The sequence below is a fragment of the Pogoniulus pusillus genome, chromosome 27, assembly GCF_015220805.1.
Source record: "Pogoniulus pusillus isolate bPogPus1 chromosome 27, bPogPus1.pri, whole genome shotgun sequence".
Taxonomy (NCBI): Eukaryota; Metazoa; Chordata; class Aves; order Piciformes; family Lybiidae; genus Pogoniulus; species Pogoniulus pusillus.
Genome location: NC_087290.1, coordinates 9,748,197 through 9,772,775, shown reverse-complemented (window position 1 = coordinate 9,772,775; position 24,579 = coordinate 9,748,197). Strand labels below are relative to the sequence as shown.

The following is a 24,579-nucleotide window of genomic DNA, read 5'->3' as shown; positions in this document are numbered from 1 at the left end:
GAGACCTGTGAAGCACAGAATGGCCTAAGGTGGAAGGGATCTTAAAGATTAACTACTCCAACCTCTCTGCCATGAGCAGGGATACCTCAACTAGACTTGGTTTGCTCAAGGCCTCATTCAACCCAGCCTTGAACATCCCCAGGGTAGAGGTCTCCACAACCTCCCTGGGCAGTCTGAGTCTCACCACTTTTCATACTGAAGAGCTTCTTATCATAGAATGGTTCAGGTTGGAAGGGACCTCAAAGCTCATCCAGTTCCAACACCCTGCCATAGGCAGGGACACCTCCCATTAGAACAGGTCACTCAGGGCCTCATCCAATCAACCTTTGAACACTCCAGGGAAGGAGCATCCACAACCTCCCTGGGCAATCTGTGCCAGTGTTCCACCACCCACATTGTACAGAACTTCTTCCTAACATCTAGTTTCAATCTCCCCTCTGCCAGTTCTCAGAGTGGATCTTCCTAAGATCAGTCCAGTCTAAATTACTCTCCCTCAGCTTCAATCCATTCCCCCTTGTCCTATTACTAGCCACCTTTATGAAAAGTCACTCTCCAGCCTTCCCATAGGATCCCTTCAGATATTGGAAGGCAGCTCTAAGGACCCCTCCATCTCACCCAGAGCCTTCTCTCCTCCAGGCTGAACCACTCCAGCTCCCTCAGAACCCAACATTTATGGAAAATTAGGTCAGAAGTACCAGCTTTGCAAGCAGGACTCCCAGTGGACAGCAGCCTAGAACTTCAGCAAGTGAAAACCCAGTCCTCTGTGCCCTTTTCCTGTCATTCAGTTACTTTTCACTCCATCAAAAGTCAGGCTACTCCAGAAGCTTTACTGCATATTCTTATGAAATCAAAAGCACAATTTTCTGCAAGCTCTTGGGGGTTTTAGCATGCAAAAATCTGCATCAGGCTTTCATTATTTTCCTTCCAACCTAATCAATCCCTGCTATTTTCAGACAAACTATCAACTGGAACATGGAAATATCTAACAAGTTCAGTAAACTGTAAAAGCATTTTCTAGCAGCACGTAGGAAGCTGCATGGCAGGATAGCCAGATGGGCTAAAATAGAATTCTTTTCTCCCTTTCACATCAATTAACTTCAAACAACAATTTTTAGGCTTGACAGATGCTTCCATATGACTCATTGTGATTTCTTAACTGATATCAGGGATTCAAACCAGGATCACAATCCAGGGAAGCTGATAGACCACTACAGTAATTGATTACTGTGGAGATGGATAGCACAAATTAAAACCTACCTGGAAATAAGACCATGCTAAGGTTTAAAAACTAGACTGTTTACTCTTTTGGTCACTTAGAACAGCTTGCTGTGGCATCTGCTGCTTTCAGCTCTGTGTAGTTTTTCTGTATCTAACACATCCATTCTCTCTTCTCTTTTACTTTGATTTCAGAACTCAGTGCAACCTTCCTCCAGTACTCCAAGTGGAGTCAGTTGCTGGACTGCAGCTGACACAAAACTTGGCTTCCATTAGAACTGGATTAAAAAACCCACAAAGAAAAAACCCGAACAACCACAAGACAGACCTTCTGCCACACAAACACATAGCAAAAGGAACAGACAAGATGTGCCCATCTGCCAAAACCACATCTCTAAGACTCTTCTTACTTTTGCTGGCCAAAAAGATTTGATGATAAAGCTGACCTCAAACACTGCACAGCAGTTCCCCCTGCTCTGCCTCAGACTTGCTTCCCAGTCTCATTTGCAGCTGAATTTTCATATTTTGCTGGTGGAGTATGAGAAAAGACAAGACATCACTTGGAAATTTTCATGTCCAGAATGCATGCTACAGCAGGGCAAATTCTGTTGGTTTTATGCATGCTTGAAGCAAAAGTGGTTTAGTAGTCATGGGGGTTTAATTTTAGACTGTCAAAAGTGGAGGGGAAAAAAGGTACTATAATGATGTAGCGAGGCAGGCATAGCATCCAGGTGCCTTTGCAAGGAGTTTAAAGTGTTGATAAGCTTCAGATACAAGACAAATACACAGAAATTAAGATCCATGCATGCCCGAGGTCAATCAACTAATCACTGGGAAAATACAAAGCAAAACACCAGTCTCAGTATTTAGCCATCAGTGGCTTTGATAGAGTTTTAAGTCAAATCTTCAAAGCCTCCACTGTGCCACGATTGCCTGAAGATTGTATCCTCACAATAAATGCTCTCCTGAGTTACAGTTTGCTTTGTTTAGTTTTAACTGCTCTTCTGTAGAACTCTTAAAAGCCTTACAAGAGCATTTTCAATATGGCATCAGATCATAGCATGGTTTGAGTTGTAAGGGTCATATAGGGCCTCAACTACCTCCCTGGGCAATCTGTTCTAGTGTTGCACCCCCCTCACAGTGCAGAACTTGTTACTAACATCCAATCTCAACCTGCTCTGCTCTAATTTCAAAACATTGCCCCTGTCCTATCCCTGCAGGCCTCTGTGAACAGTTCCTCTGCAGCCTACTTGTAGCCCCCTTCAGGTCCTGGGAGGCTGCCATTAGGTTTCCCTGGAGCCTTCCCTTGTCCAAGCTGAACAACCCCAGACCCCTCAGCCCATCCTCATGGCAGAGGTGTTCCATCCCCAACAGTTATCTTCTTGGTCTTCCTCTGGACCCACTCCATGAAGATTTTCTTTCCGGGGCACACAGCTCCCTTCCTCTACACTATAAGCAGCTACTGCAGAGCCTCTTTCTCTCTCTTCATGGTATCAGACAAAACCACACAGACACTGGAAACTCCCCTGGATCCCTCCAAGACAAAGCTAAGAAACAGGCTCACATTTTTGTGATAAGGTGTTTCTTGTATCTTTCCTTAGTGTTTTTCCCCTCCCTCATTCATGAACTGATATTCATTAACCAATACATAAATATACTGGAAGGTTACAAGGATGTCTAACCTACATCAGAAGCAGCCTAGGTGAGGACAGTTCCAACCATCTACAAGTGACAACTTTATGGCCATGGACTCAGCTTCTAAAGCCATCCCAACAAGACTGCCAGAGTCCAGGTCAGCAACTGCAAAAATCCACATCTCAACATTGCTCAGAATGAAATCCTCTTCCCACAGCAGCCATCAGGGTCACTGATGACTTTTCCAGGCATAGACAGATGATGAGAGCAGCACAAAACTTCTGCCCACCCTCCTTCCTCTGCAGAAGTTCTCCTGGGGGTTTTGGATTTGTCAGTCTTTTATTCTTAGCTATATCCCATGGGGGGCAAAAAAAAAGGCAGGAGTTACAACAAAATCCTCATGTGTGCATATGGACAAAGGGTTTCTCTAGCTACATTTCTCTCATCCCTGATCCATATTATTGGTCATTTACAAGAGGAAAAAAAACAGGTATTTTGCTGCTTGTCTGGATACCCAGAACTGTCGTCCAGCACAGTGATTGATGCTTCAAAACCAAGCCAAAGCTGTGCTCTGAGCTGCCTGGGAACATGCCCCTCCTGCGATTTAAATCACCCTGCTGTACATGGATATCCAACCTCCACCTCCTCCTTCCTCACACTGATTATCTAACCACTCACCACTGCACAGCTCGGAACAGAAACCAGGCTACCTTCCTATGACCCCTGATCTTATAGACAAGACAGGGATAAGGAAACAAAAATCTCAATTTCTCTGTAATTTTCTGCTCCTTACCTCTCCAGAAGTGCAGTGGCAGAGACCAGCTGGGCTGTGCTGGTACCTGAAGATGCTATGAAGCACAACCGTGTGCTGGCTGTCAGGAAGCAGCCCACCAAGCCTCTCTGCTTTAAGGAGGTGCAGTGCCTTGGTAAGGCTGAACAGACAAGAGTTTGCTATCATCTTCACAAGGACAAGCTACAAGAGTTGGGGCTCTTCACCCTGGAGAAGAGAAGGCTTCCAGAAGACCTTGTAGACCTTCTAGTATCTGAAGGGGGCCTACAGGAAGGCTGAGGAGGAACTATTTACAAGCTCTTGTAATGACAGGATGAGGAGTAATGGGTTTGAACTGGAAGGGGGAAGATTTAAACTAGATGTTAGGAAGCTCTTTACAGTGAGGTTGCCCAGGGAAGTTGTGGCTGCTCCCTCCTGGAGGTGTTTAAGGACAAGTTGGATGAGGCCTTGAGCAACCTGTTCTAGCAGGAGATGTCCCTGCCTATGGTGGGGGTTTGGAACTAGCTGATCTTTGAGATCCCTTCCAACCTCAACCATTCTATGACCTTCCACTAACTCCAGGGCAGAGATACAGACTCCAATGTGGCAATTCCGAATTGTGCCCTTCATGTTGCTGAGCAAAAAAAAAACAACCCATAACCAGCAGGGCAGGCTGGCAACAAACATTTGTAGGGAGACAGGCAGGCACAGACAGCATGTTCTGATGCTGTGAGAGTGTACATGGAAACGCCATATGTAGTGGCAGAATGCACACACAGGTTATGCAATCAATTCCAAATGTTGCCAAGGCACATCAAAACTCCATCTAGGAAGCGATTCCAGACTACAGCGGTCAGAAAATGCATTTTGGTTAAGTTGTGGAGCTTCATTACTTCAATGGATGGCCAGCAGGGAAGAGTTTACACAGTGCTGACATCCACCCTTTGGAGTCATGAATCAAAGGAAAGAGTTGAGAAGGATAAAAATGATGCATTGATTCCACACTTCATTTTTTGAAGTTACAGCCGCATTATAATAGCAAAGAATTAGGTCACTCTGGGCTTTCCTCAGTATGACTCTGCCCCTGAATAGATGGGTTTAAATTATGTCCCCTTTATTGCATCTTGAGAACAAAACCTTTTAGAACCATTTCAAGGTAGCTGCTGCTCATTAATCCAGGTTCTTTGAACTCCTGTCCCTATGAATACAGCACAAAGCAGGTGACACATACAGGTAACACTTCATGTTTCACCAACCTGCAAGCAAAGGTTTCATTGTAGATAGAGCAAGAGCTACATAATTGCTAAAGAAATTAAGAATAATTACAAGTGGTTTGCCTGATTGTTACCTGTCCTTACATTTTTCTGTAGCATAGAGGGTAGATACATCTACAGGAAAAAACGATCCTGGTTTTTGGACTGGCAGAGACACGCAGCATGTGGCTGCATCCTAACAGGTACAGGCACACAGCCTGGCAGCTTCCATGTCCTCTCAAAGCACAGAGGGATCAGATCCCAGGCAACACACTGCTTTGGGATTTCACCTGATCCCATCCTCAGCTCCAGCACAGATTTCTTGTGCTTGTTCAGCTACATAATCTGCCTGAGCTCTACCACTTATAAAATTGATATGACAAATACGCCACACGGTGAACATTTATGGAGCTAAGACTCATTCATGTGCCTGGGAAAGGAACCCCACAGGGGAAAAAAAAAGTAAAAATTAGATAAATCAATATCTGTTACACCATGTACAAGTGAGCAGCCTCACAGACTGTCACATGCTGGGATGTTTCCCTGACTCCCGTTTTCCATCCATCAAAATGCAAAGAAGTAATTGAGACCTGGAAGCTATCCCTTAAGGAGATATTTATCTTCCATTGAAGTGCAGAACAGAACACTTGGAAGATAGCAAACTGGGAACTGCTCGAGGTTTGAGGGACAGTGTGAACTTCTAACAGGAAGGGTTCTTTGCAAAGGCAAGGATGTAACTCCAGAAGTGCAGGAGAAAGCAGAGACTTCTGCTTTCCAAAAGTATTCACATCAAACAGGAACAGATTTAGGCAACAGCACCAACAGTTTCCAACTGTGATTTAGAAAACCACCCATGGGCTGAAACATCAATCGGGGGGTGGGGGCTGTGTGAATAATGATATTAAATCTGAAGTGATGTTGGGATGAGGTATTCCTGTGATAGTCATCTGTCACATTGTGCAAGGAACACTATTTTGGCAAATCAAAGCTCCTCTCCTGCCGAGGTTATGGGGCAGAGAGCATTTCTAATTTAGAAAGGGTAGAAGAGGAACGTGCAAAATGCTTAGAGGAGAGACAGAAAGGATTAGCAGGGGGAGATCTAGAAAAACTTGGACTGGGAACAAGACAAGGGGGTAGAGAATTCCTGTTTTCAAAGCAGTTCTACCAGCAATCCTTTACTGCTACACGGACAGAGCTTCTTTAGCATCTCCACAGCGTGCCCATGTTAGATACTAGATGAAAGCTGTTATTGCTATTGTTATGATGATCAAGCTTCTGTCCACAGGCCAATATTAAGGACAACTGCTAAACTGCAGTAATTAAAAGGGTCCTGCTGAGACCCTAAATAGCTCTTTACTGCGGTGTTGCAAGAGGGGAACCATCTGGCATGCTCCCCAACACTTTGACTGGTCCCCTGCAGAGATGCTAGCTGCCAAATGCATTTGTTTGGCAGCTTCTTCCTTTCTGCCCTTTCTCGACTGAACTATGCGAACATACAGTAGCAGGGGGAAGTCTGCTCGTGCTCTTGGAGCCTTAAATCGCCAGAGAAGAAAGCAGAAACAGACACAGAAAGAGCTTCATCCCTTCTGTCACTAAACCTATGCAGCTGAGCAGAAGAGCAGTACAGTAGCCAGCTCTCCCAGACCCTCACGGTGGGGTTTTTGCTTCTATAATGGCTTTTAGACCACCCCCAGGCCATTCTTTGCTAATTCAGAACTGTTTGCACTGTACATTTTGTTTCATGCAATTTATTGTTGAGTATTGCTGAGCAAAGCAGGTCCCCTCACTCTAAGGCACATTACTGATCCTAGAACCCTTCTAGAGCTAGCACAGTTCCCACCACAGAAAGCATAAAAGATGTTAAAATACTTACAGCAAACGCTCGTCTTCTTTCCTGCATTAAAAAGCAAACTGTCTCCCACCAGCTTCTGACACCATGTGCAAGCCAGACTGAAAATTCAGGGTTTGAGTGCTTCCCTGAGAGGAAAACCACATTGCAGTGAGACACAGAGAGCTGCTTGGGAAATGATTCACATACGGAAGCAAGCTGGCTTCACCAGCGCCTTGGCATTCAGCACACACGCACACACATATGCACACTTTGCTTACTCAGGGGAAGGAGCAATATTACATTTTCATCAAAGCAAGGAGGATTTATGCAAAAAAAAAAAAAAAAGCCATTTGCATCCCACTCCCAAAACACTGAAATGCTTCAATTCATAAAGCAGATAGCTTCACGATGAGTTGCAGTCGGTGTCGCATCATCCTCAGCAGCAGAGCTGGACACTGGGCAGAGAGTGTGACCCCAGAGAGGTCTGCATGAGCCAGACACATACAATCATATGGTCCTCCACGGGGGGAGGACAGAGGGTGGCTGCAGAAAGGTGTTTTTCAGAGGAAGCTTTCTATTCCACATTTAACAACCTCTCCCCCAGAGTGGCAGCAATGACAGCCAGGACACCTTGCACCATTTCTCTTGCCTCCATCACCACTTCAAAGAAGCAGAAAAGTGTGTGTGTGTGTGTGCAGGGATGAGACATCGAGAGAGGCTTCTACAGAAGGAGCAACTGGAATCAGTCCTGAGTGACTTCAAGAAGTGGCAATCTGTTCTTTGTTTATAAGAGAGCAATAAGGGACAAGAGTGAGCAATGCTCAGGAATGTTCCTCTTAAGCTTTCTGAAGAGAAATTTAGTGTCTGAAAACAGGAAGGAAAGGGCTAGAGGTCTTCATGGAGTTAGAGCACACAAAGATAGTATCGAGTTAGAGGAAGCTGAGGCGATGCAAAAAAAGTCATATCCAAAACTCAAAACAGAAGCCTGAGGTGTTCAGAACTGGGCTTTCTGTTTGTCTCCATCCAGAGAGGGCTGTTCACTCTCCAGTGATTCTGACATTTAGACTGACTAGAGATCAGGAATTCTCTCCTGAACTGCAGAGAGGGATCTTCTCCCAGAAGTGTGAGCCCAGTATATAAGCAATGTTGATGCTACAAGAGTAGAGAGGGCAGATTTACAACATGGCCCTTAAAAGAGTTGCTGCACCCAGAAAGCTCAATCTTTCTGCACCCTCTGTAGTTCCTTACTCTAGGTGCCATAGAGGCTTTGAGGAAGCTGATGTTATACCAAGAGTAAATTTGTTTCAGTTCAATGTTGGCATCATTTCTGTTCTCACAGAGTACCCAAACCTTCACAGACTGAGTCCAGGCTGAATCTCTTTCCAAAGGTTATGGATTTGGGATCCAACTTTCTCAGGATATTCCTAGGAGTGAGGAACTCTTGCTTTCAGATCTTAAACCATCAGAACAACAAAGACCACACCATCACTTAGAGCATTTGATGGTAGTTTTTGTTTAGCAAGCCCAGCATATGTTATTAGTTAGAGAGCCTACATCCACCTAACATTTGAAGTTTGAGATTATTCACAGCCCAGGGCAGCAGCACTTTGTGTCATTCACACTGACAGAGTTCTTGCAGCTAGTGTGATCCACAAGCACTTTGTGTCTCCTCCCTGAGGAAGTGACACTGCATTCAGTGATGCATACAGAGGCAAGCAGGTCACTTGGGTACACCCAGCACAGCGACTGCAAGTCACTGTCTCTGCTTTATGGACCACTTTCAAAACTGAACAGACAGAGCTGAAAAATACCAGCTCGGAAGGTAAACAACTGTTGGGCACCAGAGCCAAAGAGAGAGACATCAACTGCAAGCACCCTGCTGAAAAGCTTCTTTGTCTTAAGGAAACAGACCTCGTGGAGCACACTGCCTCTGCAGGTGAGTTCATAGGGGCTCAGCGAAGTGTTGTCAGCTCAGGAGGTTTTCTAATCCTTCAGCCAAGAGAAATAAAGAACTGAAATGAGGGGAGTGAGGAGAGGAGATGATTTCCTTTGCAAAGATATTTTTAGCTTTGATAAATATAACTGGAGCAAAAGCTAAAAGAGAAAACATTTGGATGCAAGGAGACAGTCACAGCATTGACATGCTTCAGCTTTGGGAGACAGGCTGCAAGAGTGGAGCACATTTTCCCCCAACTCAACGAAACCAGACAGTACATTTGTTTATTCAGAGGTTTTCTGGTAGCACTCAGTGCTATAATTGTCTCATCTCTTTACTTAGACCAATGAATTAATCAGCACAAACCCCTCTGAATTGAAAGATTGCCACTTAATGAACAAAGAGCCCAGAAACAGACTGTTAAAATGAGTTGGCTGTGGTCATAAAGCAAACTTGTGGCCTTGTCCAGGACCTTCACCATAATTACTTTCACACAGCCTGGATGAGAGAGAAAAAAAAAACAAAACAATTTCAAGCAGTGCTATCAACTACTTTTTTAAAATAAAAAAGGATCTGCCAGGTTCTCACCCAGCTGGCAAATTTGGTTGACAGAGAACAGAACAGGGAGCATATTGCCTGCAGGCTGCTCAATCCACCAGCTCCCACAGCTCTGCAACAAGGCAAGAGGGAACAAGAGCAAACCCCACTAATCAATACACCTCGAGAAGCTGGAATGTGAGGTAATGACACTGGAGGAGGAGGCAGAGGGAGGTTGTGGATGCTTCTCTCCCTGGAAATGCTGAAGGCCAGGTTGAATGAAGCCTTGAACAGCCTGGTTTAACGGAAGGTGTCCCTCCCTGTGGCAGGGGGATTGGAACTAGATGATCTTTAAGCCCCCTTCCAAACCATTCTATGAATCTATGACTTTCAATGCTCTGTGCAGCAATCTGTGCTGCCTGTGCAATTTTACAGGAACAAATATGGACGAGACACAAAGGAATGGGCAGAGGGCAGGATTTCTAGTGGCACAGCTCATTTGAGAGGCAAATATAGAGCATGGAAAAGAAAAAGGCTCAAGACAGAAGAATATTTAAAGTATCTTTGCACTTACAGACATTTATGCTATATTTAACTGCTTTTGTGCATGCAACAATCTTAATTACATGGGAGAGAAATTCCATAAACAAGGCTATTATGTCAGTAACAATGTCATTTTTAAAGCAAGCCTCTAATTCAGTCATAAGGCTTGGAACAAGACTGTCTGGAGTTATAAACCCAGAAGTCCTTACAAAGGAAAGTCTGCATCAGACAGTGTATTAGTGGAGCCAGGCCATGGCTTTGGGACAGCATGTATTTACTCCCTGCTTGCCTCCCTTTTTGTACAGAGCTAATACACACTTCTTTCTTCTCCGCGGTCCACTACAGATGTCAGGAAGTTCAAGCAGCTAGTGGACGTTTGCAGGATGAATCATGGGGCACCACTTTCCATGTGGACAAAAAACAACTGCTGTTAACAAGATGATGCTGATCAAATGGGTGGATGTAGAGAGTCAGCTCCTGCAACTGGTGCCAAAAAGGCTCCTCAGCTGAGGAAGATGAGTGCGTTGGCATGGACAGCTCAGATTCCGCCCCCCTCCGTGGTTTTAAGAGACACATTAGAATCATAGAATCACCTAAGTTGGAAGGGACTTCTAAAGGTCCATCTAGTCCTGCAGTGAGCAGGGACATCCTCAACTACACCAGATTCATGTTCTCACTTATATCTGAGGGGCTTTGGCCACCAACTTTGACCTGCAACTAGAGAAAACTTTTTTGTTGTTGGAAGAGACTGGAATCATTAAATCTGGGGGGGGGGGGGAAGGGCAGATGTGTTTTATGGAACATGAAGTGCTATAAGAGACAAGAAAAACAGCTTTCTCTGGTGCCTATTGCCAAAATCTCAGAAGATGAGACAACAACTTTAAAATTTCCAAGGGAACAGCCACTAAGTCAGGCAAAAAATAGAATTAGGAAACTGCCTGTTTCAAAAGTAAGAGTGTCTAAGAAGAGCCAACATTTTTCAGCCTTTCTGTCATTTCCGAGGGGAATGCTGAAGAGTTTACAGACAATCTCCCAAAAATAAAAAGCAACACACAGAAAAAGGCAAAGTGAGGAAGATTATCTATGTGGTAAAGCAATATTCATTGCATTTCATGTAATTTAGAGGAGTTTCTGAGCCCTTAGAAACATAGAATTGTCAGGGCTGGAAGGGACCTCAAGGAACATCCAGTTCCAACCCCCCTGCCATGGGCAAGGACACCTCACACTAGATCAGGTCACTCAGAGCCTCATCCACTCTGGCCTTCAAGACCTCCAGAGATGAGGCTTCCATCACTTCCCCTGGGCAACCTGTTCCAGTGTCTCACCACCCTCATGGTGAAGAACAACTTCCCCTGGGCAACCTGTTCCAGTGTCTCACCACCCTCATGATGAAGAACAACTTCCTAACATCTAATCCAAATCTACCCACTTCTAGTTTTGCTCCATTCCCCTCAGTTCTATCACTACCTGACATCCTAAAAAGCTCCTCTCCAGCTTTCCTGTAGCCCCCTTCAGATACTGGAAGCCCACAACAAGATCTCCTCGAAACCTTCTCCAGACTGAACAGCTCCAACTCTTTGTCTGTCTCCATAGCAGAGCAGCTCCAGCCCTCTGATCATCCTCATGGATCTTCTCTGGACATGTTCCAGCATGTCCAGGTCTATCTTGTAATGGGGGCTCCAGAACTTGTACACACATTTATCCAAAGTTTGTTTTTTTTCTGCAATTCTCAAATGGCTGCAATTCCTCAGGCATCAAAGACAGCTTCAGTGCTGTCAACCCCTCCATTCACAATGCAGATCAATCAATTCACTACAAAGTAGGATGCTGAGGTGTTGGAGAAGGTCCAGGGAAGGGCAAGCAAGCTGATGATGGGTCTAGAGCACAAGTGTTGCAAGAAGCAGCTGAGGGAACTGGGTGGTTTAGTCTGGAGAACAGGAGGCAGAGGGGAGACCTCATTGCTCTCTATGACTGTCTGAAAGGAGGTTGGAGTGAGGTGGGTGTTGGTCCCTTCTCCAAGGCAGCAAGTGAAAGGGTGAGAGGAAACAGCCTCAAGTTGTGCCAGGGCAGGTTTAGGTTGGACATTAGGAAAAATGTCAAGCCCTGGAGCAGGCTGGCCAGGGCAGTGGGGGAGCCACCCCTGGAGGGGGTTAAAAGACTTTGAGGTGTGGTACTGAGGGACATGGCTTAGCAGCAACCTTGGTTGTGTTTGGTCAGTGGTTGGCCTTGATCCTAAAGGTCTTCTCCAGCTTAAAGGGTTCCATTATGATTCTAAATATAGAGAAAAAGCAATACCTAGTGCTCTTCCCTGAAAAGCAAAGGTTTTCAGTGTTCTTTTAGAGTCAAGTGACAGTTTTTATTTTGATGACTAAATGAAAGACTCCAAGAATGGAGAGACTCCCTTCTCTCTGTTATTCCTCACTGTTACTTTTCTGATCCACAGGTTAGAATGCAGCTCCCATTAACAATTCATAGAAAACGACCATGTTCAAGTAGCACAGCAAGCTTTTACTACCTACACAGACTAAATACTGCACAAACCTTCCTTGCTGCCTTTGCTTATTGCCCCAGAGAGATGAGATGCTGGAAAAGCTTGCATTTTATCACCTAACAGGGAAGGAATCACAACAGGCACCCATCAGAAACACTAAGGAGCCTGGAACAGCAACCACTTCATTAAAACTTGCTGATCACTGACAATGCAGAGCTGTGCAGGGAAGTTAAGGACTGGAAAAGAGGTGTGCTGGAGGCTGCCTCAGAACTAAAAAACCCCGACAGTATGGTGGAGGAATGCCCTACTGCTTTGAACTTCTGGTGCCTTTCAGGGGAATCCAAATAAAAGACCTGAGCTGTTGTCAGCTTTGCTTCAGAGGGACCTGCACTGGAGCTGCTGACAGCCCTGAATGGAAGCAGAGCTGTGGGGTATGCCTCAGAAGCAGAGTGCATCACAGGGAACCCAGCAGCAACCAAAACTGGGACAAATGAACAGAGGAAAAACCAATGAAGCACAAGGAGTACACGTCTCAGGAGACCAACAAGCCTCTCATGTAGATCAGGATTCCAGATTAAAATAAGCTATTGGTAAGGTTTGGCTCCCTATATAGCAGTGTCTGAAGAGTTTCCCTCTTGCTCTCTGCATCTACTACAGAACACTTTGTGCAGGCTCAGCTAATCACTGCAGTACCTTAGTAACTCATCTCCTTTACAGGTAGGGAAGTAAAGGCACCTAAAATTGCTGACCAAACACCACATTCTAGTAAGGATCTGTAGTGCCCACTGATTTTATTTCCCACAGAAGTCAGGTTTGCACTTTGTTATAGACATGCACCCAGAATCAGCAAACAGAAGTTTAGCCTTGGTGACCTAATCAAATCCAGGCAAAAAGGGAGAATCAAAATTGAAGTTCAGCAATTCCTTGCTTCCAGGTAGCTCGAATGAACAACCATATTTGCTGCTGCTTGAAGCTTTAACTGAGCTGAGCACAGTGGAGGAATTTAGCCCTGCAGCTGAAGCGTGAAGTAGCCAAACACTGAGATCCTCCCAGCGTTAACCACAGTGTTGGAGAATGACTGTTAAGAAACATTCAGTGGTGTAATGTAAACTCCATTCTGAGATTCAGGTTCTGCTTTCAGTATTTCTTAGGAAAATTGTTTCCCTGGATTTCTCACTTCTTCATCATCACTTTGGCATTTCAAACCCAAACATTATAAATAAAATCAATTATGAGCATTTTTAAGCTCAGCAAAAAAAGAATCTTAGTATGTGGCTCATGTTGCCTTGACACAACACCTGCAGATCTCAGCACTTCATCCTCTTCCCATCAGAAGTTCAAGGAAGCACTCACTCTGGCATGTCAGTTGTCCCCATAGACAAACACAAAACCTGCATGCAAACTGCACCTCTCCTCAAGGCCCTCACTTCATGTTTTCTGGTACAGAACATCTCAGTACACCCATGGAAGCCTTCCTTACTCAAAGGTGAAACCTACGTGCCAGAAGCAGCAGGCACAGCTAATGAAAGGAGAGCTGCAGAAATAGGTGTGCAGCTTTCCAGGCTTCTGTAGGAGCCAGTGATAATTTAACATCTCCAGCAGTCACTAAAATAGGAGGGTAATGAAGCAACAGAACAGATTGCACAAAAAGCAAGAAGTATCCTATGGAGTTTGTGACCTGTTTACCATAAATAAATGACAGCAAATACAACCCCCTGAGGTGACAGTTAGCATGAGGGACATTAGTGAACCTGCCCTGTGGAGAAGCCTACAGAAACAACTGTCATTAGAGAGCAAAAGAGGATTGATTGGGCAAGCAAAGTGAGCTCGGGAAAGCAAGCAGATGAGAGAGAAGGAAAGGGAAAGGTTAGGAAATCCAGGACAGCAGGAAAGTCACTCTGGGTATTGCCCAACTAACATTGCTAGCTTGGGACACAGCAGCTGAAGGCTTGGAGAGAAAAAAGCAGAGAAAAATGAGAACACAGGAGCCAGCTCAGTTTTTGCTACCCCACACTGAGTCACCCAGCAGCTCTGGCTGCTCCTGTGGCAAGTGGAATATCACGATTTTGCATCCTTCATTAGGACTAATTGGTTCACTTGTTGATGGTATCAAAAGCAAAGCCAAGTGTTGGCTCAGTCAAGGACAGTGACATTTTCCCATTCCAGCAGGAGCTTGCTGGTGAAAAGATGCTCTCCAGGGACAGCTTGCTCTGTCTTTGCCCATGTCACTGTTCTCTGATCTGAGGACAGTCCAGAATTAATCTCACTCCTTCCAGCACCATTAATATTCATTGTTATTAAAAATAAGAAATGTGCTGGTTTTTCCTCTTTGATATTGCCTGTGAGCTCATTCAAACAGCAAAAACAACCTAAGTGTTTTGCCCTGCTGTATCTCAGGGAGCTGGGAACCTTCTACCCAGCAAGAAACTCTTACAGCAGTTACCATGGTGACACTGGTAATAGATATTTAAAGGCAGCTCACTCATAATCACATCTATTAGCTACCAGGAGGCTTTAGTAAGGCACACTCAAAAAAGCTGGAAAGTAGGGAACCAGCCAGGTTTAGTGAAGGTATAAGCAGACAAGAAATTTATAGAGAGATATCTGCTTATGCCACCATTTAGCTGGACACAAAGGACTCCCTCTGCTCTAATCTCAAATGGCACTGAAGAAACTATTTCTGGTTGGTAATTTAAAACTTGGTTCTGAAAGCTTCATTTCTATAGTGGTAGCTCTATAAATCCTTTCAGAGCACTCAGTGCCAGAAGTAGAATAAAAAGCTGTGCCACAACTCATCCCACATTAGAAGCAGGCTGCTGGAAACTCCCCAGCCTACCAACATCACCCAGAGGGGGCTCTTTCCAACACAGAAACATCCGTGGTGGCCACAGGTAACATTGCTCTCTGCAACCACCCTAAAAGCCTGCCAGCAGGGAACTGATGAGGCCCATTACACAGCCCCAAATTTAGCCCCAAAGGGACCTTATCTCCCCACCTGGAGAGTTGGGGAGCCTCAGGAATAGTGTCAGCCTGCTTTTTGGGGTGTTATTATGCAGTGAGGAAACTGAATCTGGGTAAACACAAAGCTCACTGAGTTGAACAGGTATCTTTGGTCATAAATGGTAAGTAATCTATTTCCTTCAGGATCTAACTGCAGTGTTCCAGTCCACCAGAAGGTAACCAAGAGAATCTGCAGGATCAGATCTCTGGTTATGAAGCCACTTTTCACCAAGTTGGCTAAGCCTCTGTCACAGTCATCAAACTGAGATTTCCTTACTCTTTTGGCTGCATATTTCCATGACAACTTTCTTCCAGTATCAACTCCTTTCTATTGGAAAGGTCTCTCAAAAGAGAATGCAGGCTTCTATAGCAACAGCTAAAATCCCTGGGAGATGATGATGTCTGAAACTTCACACAGCTCTTTTTTTAGACCCCGAGTTACAACACACAAGTGCATGTCAAATTTCAGAGGTGAAAACAAAATGATGTGAAATAATAGGGAAGTTGCAAGGAGGGGAAGGGATAACTTGAAGTGGGACAGACACAAAGAAACCACCTTGCCTTTAGAAGACGACATGCACTGAGATGGAAAATGCTGAAGAGCAGAGAGGATCAAACAGTCATCTTGAAAAACCACATCCTGCACCTTCTGACTTACAGAACAGAGTCACAAGGACTAAGTCTGCTGATCTTCAAAGATTTTATTGAAATATCTTTCTCTTGCAGCCTAGCTCATACTGACCTAGAGAAAACACAGCTCAGCAAGGCAGGATGCCTTTCAGTTTTAACTCCCTTGTACCTGCCTTCCAGCTACAATCTAAGCTTCCTTCAGCACTTTAGCTGTTTGCCATGGCTATGACAATGTCCTCCAACATGAAGAACCTGCCTCAGAAGGGAAACAAAAATAATCAACCTTGCACTCTCCAACAAGTAAACAGTGAGGTTAAACTCACTAAGCCAAGGGAAGTACAGAAATTAAAGCAACTTCCTTTCCTTGAATTTAGGCATATTTCACAAAACATTTTCCTCCTCCAGTGCCATTTCAAGCCTAAAGTCTTGCAAAGAAAAAGTAAACAGGTTACATCCACAACCTGGAAGAGAATAGAAAAGCATCAGACACAGATGAGATGACTACAGGAATGGAAACACTAAATGTTGCTGCCAGAATCAGAGCCCAGAAGACCCCAGCACACTTCCTTCTGTAGCCACTGGAAACCTCTTTGCTAGGTGAGGTGGGCAGTGTGAGCAGCTACAAAGCAGCCATGCTTTCTTTGCCTGTGCTGTGACTGAGTCTTTGCCTTTTTACATCAAAATATCCCCTTCCTTCCTCTCATTTCACTGGATCATGACAGTGCTGGTAAGGGGTGAGAGGTGCAGACAGGCAGGCATGAGTGATAAAGAATGGATTTAATCCAATTACTTTTGACTTCCACCATCAGCCACATCCAGCCCAGCCAGATAACTTCAGAGAGGACTCTGGAACTGGCAGTTTTACAAAATAAAGTTAAGCACTACAAAAACCTCTTTACATTTTCAATAGGAATACCAAAAATGACAGCCAAAGCCTATTCAAGCCCTGGGAGCTCTACAGCTAAGAGCCCTATGCAAAACCAGGATTTCAGACAAAACCTCCATGATTTCCAATGCTTTATCCTGTTTGAAAAATACTGAAGTGTGGGAAAAAGACTGAGTCACTGTAAAGGTCAAGTGAAATGCAACTATTTAATATCCCCACATGCTGCCCTCTGCTGCAACAGCCACTGAGCATTGTGTCCACTGCAGGCAGGAGGAAAAGTCATCACCAGCTGCACCCAGTGCTGGCATCACACAGGACAGGGACACACTCACATGAAACTAAAATATTTCACCTGGGATTAGGCAAAGTTTAAACCAGCCCAAGTCCTTACGCTGGACTTTACAGCTCCAAGATGATTTCAGGGACAGCACTGAGAGAGGAAGAGGACCACAGGCACTGGCTGAGCACAGCTGCAGTAATGAAGCTTCACAGGTTTATTTAATAAAAACCCCCACAACTAAACAAAACAAACAGCTGAAAGTTGTATTTGAGCAAATTTCTCTTTCTCCAATAGGTGTTGAGCTCACAAATTCTCTCTCTAAGCCTTAATCCTGCCATCTGATTTCACTCACATGAAAAGCCTGCTCAGGCAGCTGAGGCTATCCAAATACTCAAGCACATGTATTTGTTCACATGTGGACACAGAGCAGCTTGACTGAGAAAGGGAGAAAACTATTTCGATACCCAGGAGAGTTAATATAACATTAACTATTCAGTTTAACACGAATATTGAGAAATAAGTTATACAAAAGATACCTAACAGTTACAAAAATTATTTCTCTCTCAAAACATCCCAGTTATGAACAAACAAGAACCCAAAACCTGGGAACAGCGAAAAGGAGTCAAAACAATAAACCAGCTACATAGATTATCTCTCAGTGCTCAGATTCCAAATCCAACATACCTTTCCCCCCCAACACACACACAAACCTTTATACCTTTGGAAAATAGGCTTCGCAGTGTGACTTCAAGTTCAGCCCAACTGGGTTATTTTGGCTCAAGGAGAAGATTGAAATTTAAAGTTCAGAGCTCCTTAGGGAGCTCATCCTGCTAGCAACCTTCCCTACCTCGTGAAGTTTCCTTTAGCAGGTTTTAACAGCATGCTGCAAATAGGTTCTGACCTTTTAAAAAACACCACGGAAACAAGAAGGAAGAAAAGAAAAGGGAGTAAAAGTGGCGAGGGAAGAGCCCTGGGCGAGTGGACCCTGCTGGTGCAGCCAGTAGAGGGCAGCGGAATTTAAGAGGAAAGTTGCTGGGAATTGTCTTCCTAGAATGAAATAAATTGAAGAGGTAAACCCATCCATTTAAATTAGCTGAACCTACCTATCCAGGCCTAAACCAAAACACAAGCCAGACACAAAGTGTAAAGGGTGAGAACGAGAGGAAAGAAAAGCGATTACCTTGGAACCTCTAAACGGAGTTGTGTTCCACGGGGTCGGGAAGATTTAACACTTGCTTTCAAAACAACGCACTCAATCTTTTCGACAGCTAATTAATGAGCGACTCCGAAGCACCCGACATGAAACCAGCACAGCTACCTCTCAGGAGCTAATTGATAACATGAGAATTGAGGGGGGGATTACCGAAAACTAAGCCAAGAAACCTATTTTTCGAGGCACAGAGATCATGACTTCGTCCAAGCCGAACAGAAAACGGGTTCTAGCCCACACAACCAAGTAAACCAGGTTCAACAAAACACAGCACAAGCAAAGCACGGAGAAGAATTTCACGCCCACAGCGCCCTGTTTAAAAAGCAGCACTTCTCATCTCATTACCCAACTGAACAGGCTCGCAACGGCCAAGGCTTCTGTAGGATTTGACGTGAACGAAGTTTGCATTTTCTGGTGGAAAGCCGGATTTTGGCTATTCACTAAGCCCTCTTGAGGTGCTGAAGTAAAGCCGCGGCTTTGCGCCAGAGGCAGCTGGGGATCCTCAGGCGTTCTCACCTGGCCAGAACATGGAGCGGCAGAAAAACCTCTTCTGAGCTCGCAAGCCGAGGTGCCGCGAGGCTCTGCCGCCCTCCCCTCAGGCGGCGGCCGAAGGCTGCTGGGGCAAGCCGCAGCTGCCCGGGCTCGAGCCTCTCAGGTGCAGCCTCCCGCCAGAGCCGCTCCGGCAGGAGCCGGTTTCGGCACCGGCAACCACGGCGGCAGCCGCGCTCGGCGCCCACCCCGCTAACCGCCGGGATCTGCTGCTCTCGTCCCGGCAGCCCAAGGGAGGGAGGCAAAGCGCTGGGAGAGGCTGTACGCATCCGTCCTACCGCGGGACCTGTTGCCCCCCAGACACCGGTGCAGCCAGCGGGGGACAGCAGCAACGCCGCGACACCTCAGAGCTTCCTACCCCCTCCCCGCACCTCAGTGAGGGCACAGGGACTCAGTCCCGCACTGCGGCACCTCAGCTAGACACAAGCTTGCGCTGGACGACGCCACCGGCCTGGCCCAGTCGGGAAACAGAGCCGGGAAGCGGAGCCCGAACCGCACTCACCTGCCGCTGCCGCCGCTCTCCGGGATGCTCCGGCAGCCGAAGCCCTCGGTGCACCTGCAGCGACCCCAGCAGCCACCAGGGGGCTGGCGCGCAGCACGACGGGTAATGTAGTCCCCGAGCCCAAGCGCCGGCCAATCGCGCGGCGCCGCGGAGCCTGCCGGGAGCTGTAGTTCGCGGCGAGGGCGCTGCCGCGAGGCACGCTGGGATGTGTAGTCGCGGCCCCGCGCTGCGTGGCTGCCGCCTGCCCTCCGCGGAACTACGACTCCCGGCAGCCCCACAGGCCGCCAAGGCTGCTGGGACTCGCGGTACTGCGACTCCCGTGGGCCGGGCCGCCGTGCCGAGCCGGTCGCGGTTGCTCGAGGCTGGTCATGGCGGCGGTGCCGCCGTCCTCCCGTCCGGGTGGCTCGGAGCCCCCCCCACCGCCGCTGCAGTACAGCCTGTTGCTGCGGCACCTGGTGGGCGAGCAGCGGCGGCCCCGCGCCTTAGACCCCGCGGCTCTCGGCGGCATCCCCAGCCCGCCTAAGAGCGAGGAGCAGAAGATGGTGGAGCGGGCTATGGAGAGCTGCGCCTTCAAGGCTGTGCTGGCCTGCGTGGGAGGTAAGGGGGAGTTGTTGGGGGAGCCGGGGGAGGCTGGAGGGATGGCGCTGCGGTGGGGTCAGCCAGCTGCGAAGAGGGTTAGAGCGGGGGGAATGGGGTGATGGCAGCAAAGGCTGGGGCACAGGGATCCACGTGGTTGGTTTTCCTCCCTCTAAGCTTCCTCCTAGGCAGCATGCAGAGGAAGAGGTGCGCACAGCTTTTCCTCAGCACAGTGCACACTGTCAACAAGGAGCGTCAGTGTCTGCAGCGCCAAGACTCAGGCCATTCGTGCTCTTGCATGGCCCCTACCCTGCTGCAGGGCTGGCAGACAGTGGGAGCAGAGGTGCTTAGGCGCCTGTGAGGAAGGTGCTGCTCAAATCCAGCCAAGGATCATTTTTGTGGTCTTTGTGTTTCACAGGGTTCGTTCTGGGAGGAGCATTTGGTGTCTTCACAGCTGGCATCGACACCAACGTTGGGTTTGATCCCAAAGATCCATATCGTACTCCAACGGCCAAAGAGGTCCTCAAAGACATGGGGCAGCGAGGCATATCCTATGCAAAAAACTTTGCCATTGTGGGTGCCATGTTCTCCTGCACTGAATGTGTGGTGGAATCTGTGAGTAGTGACTTCTTACACACCAGGAAATGTCTTCTTGTGTGCTTAGTCTCTTTTGCAATATCTACATAAGTATGTATATGCCCTTTGTAACAGGGCAAGGGACTAGACTGGTTCGTTCTGTTTCTTGGCCATCAAAGCTTTGCAGCTTTGAGACCTGTCTTCAGAAATGCTCTTCTCTGACAGATCGAGCAGAAGAGCATGCAACAGCAAAGTCCCTTTCAGTTCAAGCCCTGAGTATACTGGCAAGTTCAGGCATTACTTTTTAAACCCGACAGGTACCTGTTACTTTAAAATATCAAACTCTTGAGTTGCAGCATGCTAATTTGAGCCTCTAAGAAGCCTGTATGCAAAGAGGGATCCTTTGATGAAAGTTCTTAAGTAACAGGCTTATTTTCATTTTCCCCTTCAGCAAGAAGTGACCTTGTGCAGCTCAGTGGTAAATCTATCATTCATTTTCTGAAATAGCACAATCAGTCTGCTGTGAGCACTGCTTTTTAATTGAAAGAGGCAATTACTTCTTAACTCCTGCAGAAGAAAAGTCTATCTGCTTGCACAGTGGAGCAGAACAAAGAGATCTGTGCATTGGTGAAAAACCAGCAAGCTCAGGCTTTGTCATCTTTGTCAGCAGGGTGCTGGACTTCTTACCTGTGCTGAGAACCAGGCCGTGCAGCCAAGCTCAGTGCTGCACCCGCGGAGTGCCGATTGAACCTCTCAGCCAGTGCTAGCTCCCGGTGCTGTGTGCTGGGAACTGTCAGGGCTCACCTGAGAGTCTTTACTGTGGCACTGCATTGCACCATACGCATTTGTCTTACCTCTCCCCGTGACCTGTTCTTCCTCATCTCCTGGCCCTGTAAGTCTTACATTTGAGAGTGCAGAGAGCCATCTGCTGAGAGGAGAGGGAAAGACACCCTGGGTTGAGAAGGGGCTGGAAGGTCATGTAATCCTTCTTGGTATTAGTACAGAGGCTGAGCGCTTATTCCGTGTTTACTTCTTGACTCTTCTGGTTTTTAATTCCCCAGTATCGTGGAAAGTCAGACTGGAAGAACAGTGTCATTAGTGGCTGCATCACAGGAGGAGCAATCGGCTTCAGAGGTTGGTAGTGCCTGCTCTGAAGTGTGTTCTGGTGTAAGACTCCAGTGCAGTTATGCAGCAAGTGGTGATTTTAATGGAGCACACATTACAAATCTCTTCACATGGGGCTATGGTGATGGTGACATGAGGGTGTCCTCCAGGCTGGCAGAAGTGCTCTGTCACTTTCCTGTCAGTTTGAAAGATATAAGTGGGTGAGGAAGGCTTGGTCATACAGAACAGTGAGACTGGAGTAGAAGAAGGAAGATCAAGAAGGGAGCACACCACCTCCCTGCTGAGGACAGGCTGAGGGAGCTGGGTCTCTTTAGCTTGGAGGAGCCTGAGGGGTGACCTCATTCATGTTGATAAAGATGTGAAGGGCAGTGTCAGGACAGAGCCAGTCTCTGCTCAGTGATGTCCAGCGATAGGACAAGGGGCAACAGGTGCAAGGTGGAGCACATCAGGTTTCATGTGAACATAAGGAAAAACTTTTTCACTGTGAGGGTGACAAAGCCCTGGAACAGGCTGCCCAGAGAAGTTGTGGACTCTCCTTCTCTGGAGACATTCAAAACCCACCTGGATGCATTTCTGTGGGACCTGACCCAGGTGATCCTGCTCTGGCAGAGGGCTTGGACTGGATGATCTTTTGAAGTCCCTTCCAACCCCTGACGTTCTGTGATTCTGTGAACTGACTTGAAAGAAAAATCATGGAATGGTGTTAGCTATCCACACTTTTCCTGTGGTGCCATGGAGAGGGAGACGAAAATGCAACTCTCTGAAGCTACAGCTCTTGTGTTAACAGAGCTCTGCTTTAGAGCTACTATTTCACTGGCAGAAGCTGTGTTAATTTGCACAGTGTATGAAGTGCTTTCCTCCTTTCTCACTTCTCAATTCAAACAGACAAATCTATTTATCTGTAGAAGAGCAGGAGCACTGGGATTTCAGTCCAGCAGGCACTAGTGGGGACTTTGGGAAGCCTTGAGTGCTGACATCTGCAGAGTAGCCCCAATTAGAAAGAGAGCTGCTCTGCTCCACAGAAATACCAAACTTCTCTCACCTTAAGAAAAAAAAACTGTCCACAATGCAGAAAAGTGCTCTTGAAAGTGTTTCTGACTGAGCTTGTTAAGTTGTGCCTGTCCTGGACCTTAATCCTCTTAGAGCTCTCAAAGCAGTAACTGCTCTTCCTACCCCTCCCTAGTGTACCTGCAATTGTAGATAGAGCACACTGAACTCAGCGATGGCCACTGGTGTTTTCAGTCCCTTGAGGAGACACTTAACAACGCAGTGCCCAGCTCTGCTGTGCCAGGCCACCTGTGGCAGGTTTAAACCCACTGTGTGCCAGCTTCCTGGCCTCACCTTAGGCAAGAGGTAGTGTTGGTGTTCCCCGGTAACAGGTTGCCAGGGTCCTGCAGGTGTAGGCTCTTCCAGGCAGCACAGCATAAGCTAGTTACTGGTAAGAAGAATCACTTTCCTCCTTTGCCTCACTCCTTGCCACCCTCCTTGCCTTGCAGCTGGTTTGAAGGCTGGGGTGATCGGCTGCGGGGGATTTGCCGCTTTCTCTGCTGCAATCGATTACTACCTGCGGTAGCAGTGGGATCTGCCGGCAGCAAGTTTCCCTTTGGCTCCAGTGCTGCTGCTAAGAGCCTGCACCACGGCTGTAGAACCACCAGGCTTACCTTTCCACTGCCTCTGGAGTGTTGATCAGTGCAAGCTGGACGGCGTTGGCTGCTTTCCCTGACTGACTAACAATGATCTGGCTCTAAGCCCTGGCCTGCTGCTTCAGGCAGGCTTGCGGGAGGACGCGAGGCCGGAGCCAGCAGTATCTCCAGGATGGATCAGCTGACTGTCAGTTTCCAGGAAACAAGGCTGGACTCTGGGCTTTCTTGATCCTTGAGATCTGATTTTGATTAAGTCTGTTGCTAACATCAAAAGAGGCAGGAGGACAACCTTCAAACAGAAAGGCAGCGATTTAGGTTACCGTGGGGCTGAACGTGCTGCGAGCGTTCAAGTTGTCAGTTTGCAGCTTGCTGATCTGTTGGGGAGAGGTAAGATCCTGTGGAGAAATAACTTTGTTCCAGGCTTCTCTTAAAATACCAGCTGAAGGCAAACCACCATCTGTACAATTTGTCTTATTTCAAGTACAGAGATGAGAGCCAGAGTTCTGCACCACATCTTAAAGGGAAACGCCAAAAGGAATCCTTAGCCTCAGAACCGTGTGGTTACTGGCAGATGGACAAAACAGTTTGAGGGGAAAAAAAAGGAGGCTGCAGAAGTATAATTCTCTGTAGCCACTTGGGCAGCCTGATATAACCTCTCTGTGGGAGTACAAAAAAAAAATCTTGCTACTGCTTTAACTGCCACAGGCTCACAACATTAGCTCCAGCAGTTTGACAGTGAGACTAGAAAGCAGAACTGTGAGAATAAGCCACTGTTAGATAACTGGGCAGTCACTTAGCACACTGTCTGTTTCCCATCATGTCCTTGTGCCACCTCTGAATGCCCCAGTGTTACAGCTGGGGGAAATAAAGTTCTTTCTGCAGAAGAGTGGGCACTGAAGTCAAAACATCTGTTTAGCTCAAGGAGCTGCTCTCTTCTTGATTTGTGTTTTTATTAGCCCTCTTGCTCTTCTACTCAAGCTCTGTTCTTAGACCTCAGGGGGTAACTTTTCTATTCTGACTTGTTTAGGCTTATTTTAACCTTCCTGAGCCACTCCACAAGGACAAACACCCACCCCCATCCTTCTTAGGCAGCAGGATTTCAGATTCAGTGCACACACACACCTAATGGGTTCTTCCACCCCTCTTCCCCTCCTTTGCAACCACAGCCTGACACCCCAGAGTGGTGGCACCACTTGCTTACCTGAAAGAGCTGTACTAGCAGGATGGTTTGGCTGATCTAGCGGTCAGTGGCTGGTTTGGAGGCATATCGTGCCCCATTCCCACATGGAAAGAAGTGGGGAGACAGCACCATGTGATCTATCAGATGAGGCTTCCAGATCGCCTGATGTCCCTTGCTGTGCCTGTTAAGTATCCTCAGGCCAGAAGCTGTGC

At 46.9% G+C, this 24,579-nt stretch overlaps 2 protein-coding genes across 7 annotated transcripts in view; one reads left to right on the top strand and one right to left on the bottom strand.

Moving 5' to 3' along the window:
• SPECC1 (sperm antigen with calponin homology and coiled-coil domains 1) overlaps positions 1 to 19,332 on the bottom strand; it is a 108,434-nt gene extending 89,102 nt beyond the window's left edge. For 2 of the 6 annotated variants that reach the window (XR_010307387.1, XM_064166471.1), the window contains exons 1-2: positions 8,615 to 8,629; positions 6,746 to 6,849 (exon numbers count right to left, since the gene is read on the bottom strand). The gene's annotated coding sequence lies outside the window, so the exon portion shown is untranslated. Of the gene's footprint in view, positions 1 to 6,745; positions 6,850 to 8,614; positions 8,632 to 19,267 lie in introns of those variants that run through there. The other 4 variants (XM_064166466.1, XM_064166468.1, XM_064166467.1 and 1 more) reach the window with 3 other exon arrangements.
• A 218-nt stretch (positions 19,333 to 19,550) lies between these two features.
• TIMM22 (translocase of inner mitochondrial membrane 22) lies at positions 19,551 to 24,071 on the top strand. The gene is made up of 4 exons (XM_064166546.1): positions 19,551 to 19,864; positions 20,262 to 20,458; positions 21,481 to 21,553; positions 23,041 to 24,071. Exons 1-4 carry the CDS (start codon positions 19,636 to 19,638, stop codon positions 23,115 to 23,117), a joined length of 576 nt encoding a protein of 191 aa, XP_064022616.1. The 5' UTR covers positions 19,551 to 19,635; the 3' UTR covers positions 23,118 to 24,071.
• Positions 24,072 to 24,579: the final 508 nt, after the last annotated feature.

Excerpts from the sequence above, each read along its gene's own strand:
- TIMM22 (XM_064166546.1), top strand. The coding sequence starts at position 19,636 with ATGGCGGCGGTGCCGCCGTCCTCCCGTCCGGGTGGCTCGGAGCCCCCC. Across the intron at positions 19,865-20,261 it reads TGTGCTGGCCTGCGTGGGAG|GGTTCGTTCTGGGAGGAGCA; the intron begins GTAAGGGGGAGT and ends TGTGTTTCACAG. Across the intron at positions 21,554-23,040 it reads AGGAGCAATCGGCTTCAGAG|CTGGTTTGAAGGCTGGGGTG; the intron begins GTTGGTAGTGCC and ends CTTGCCTTGCAG.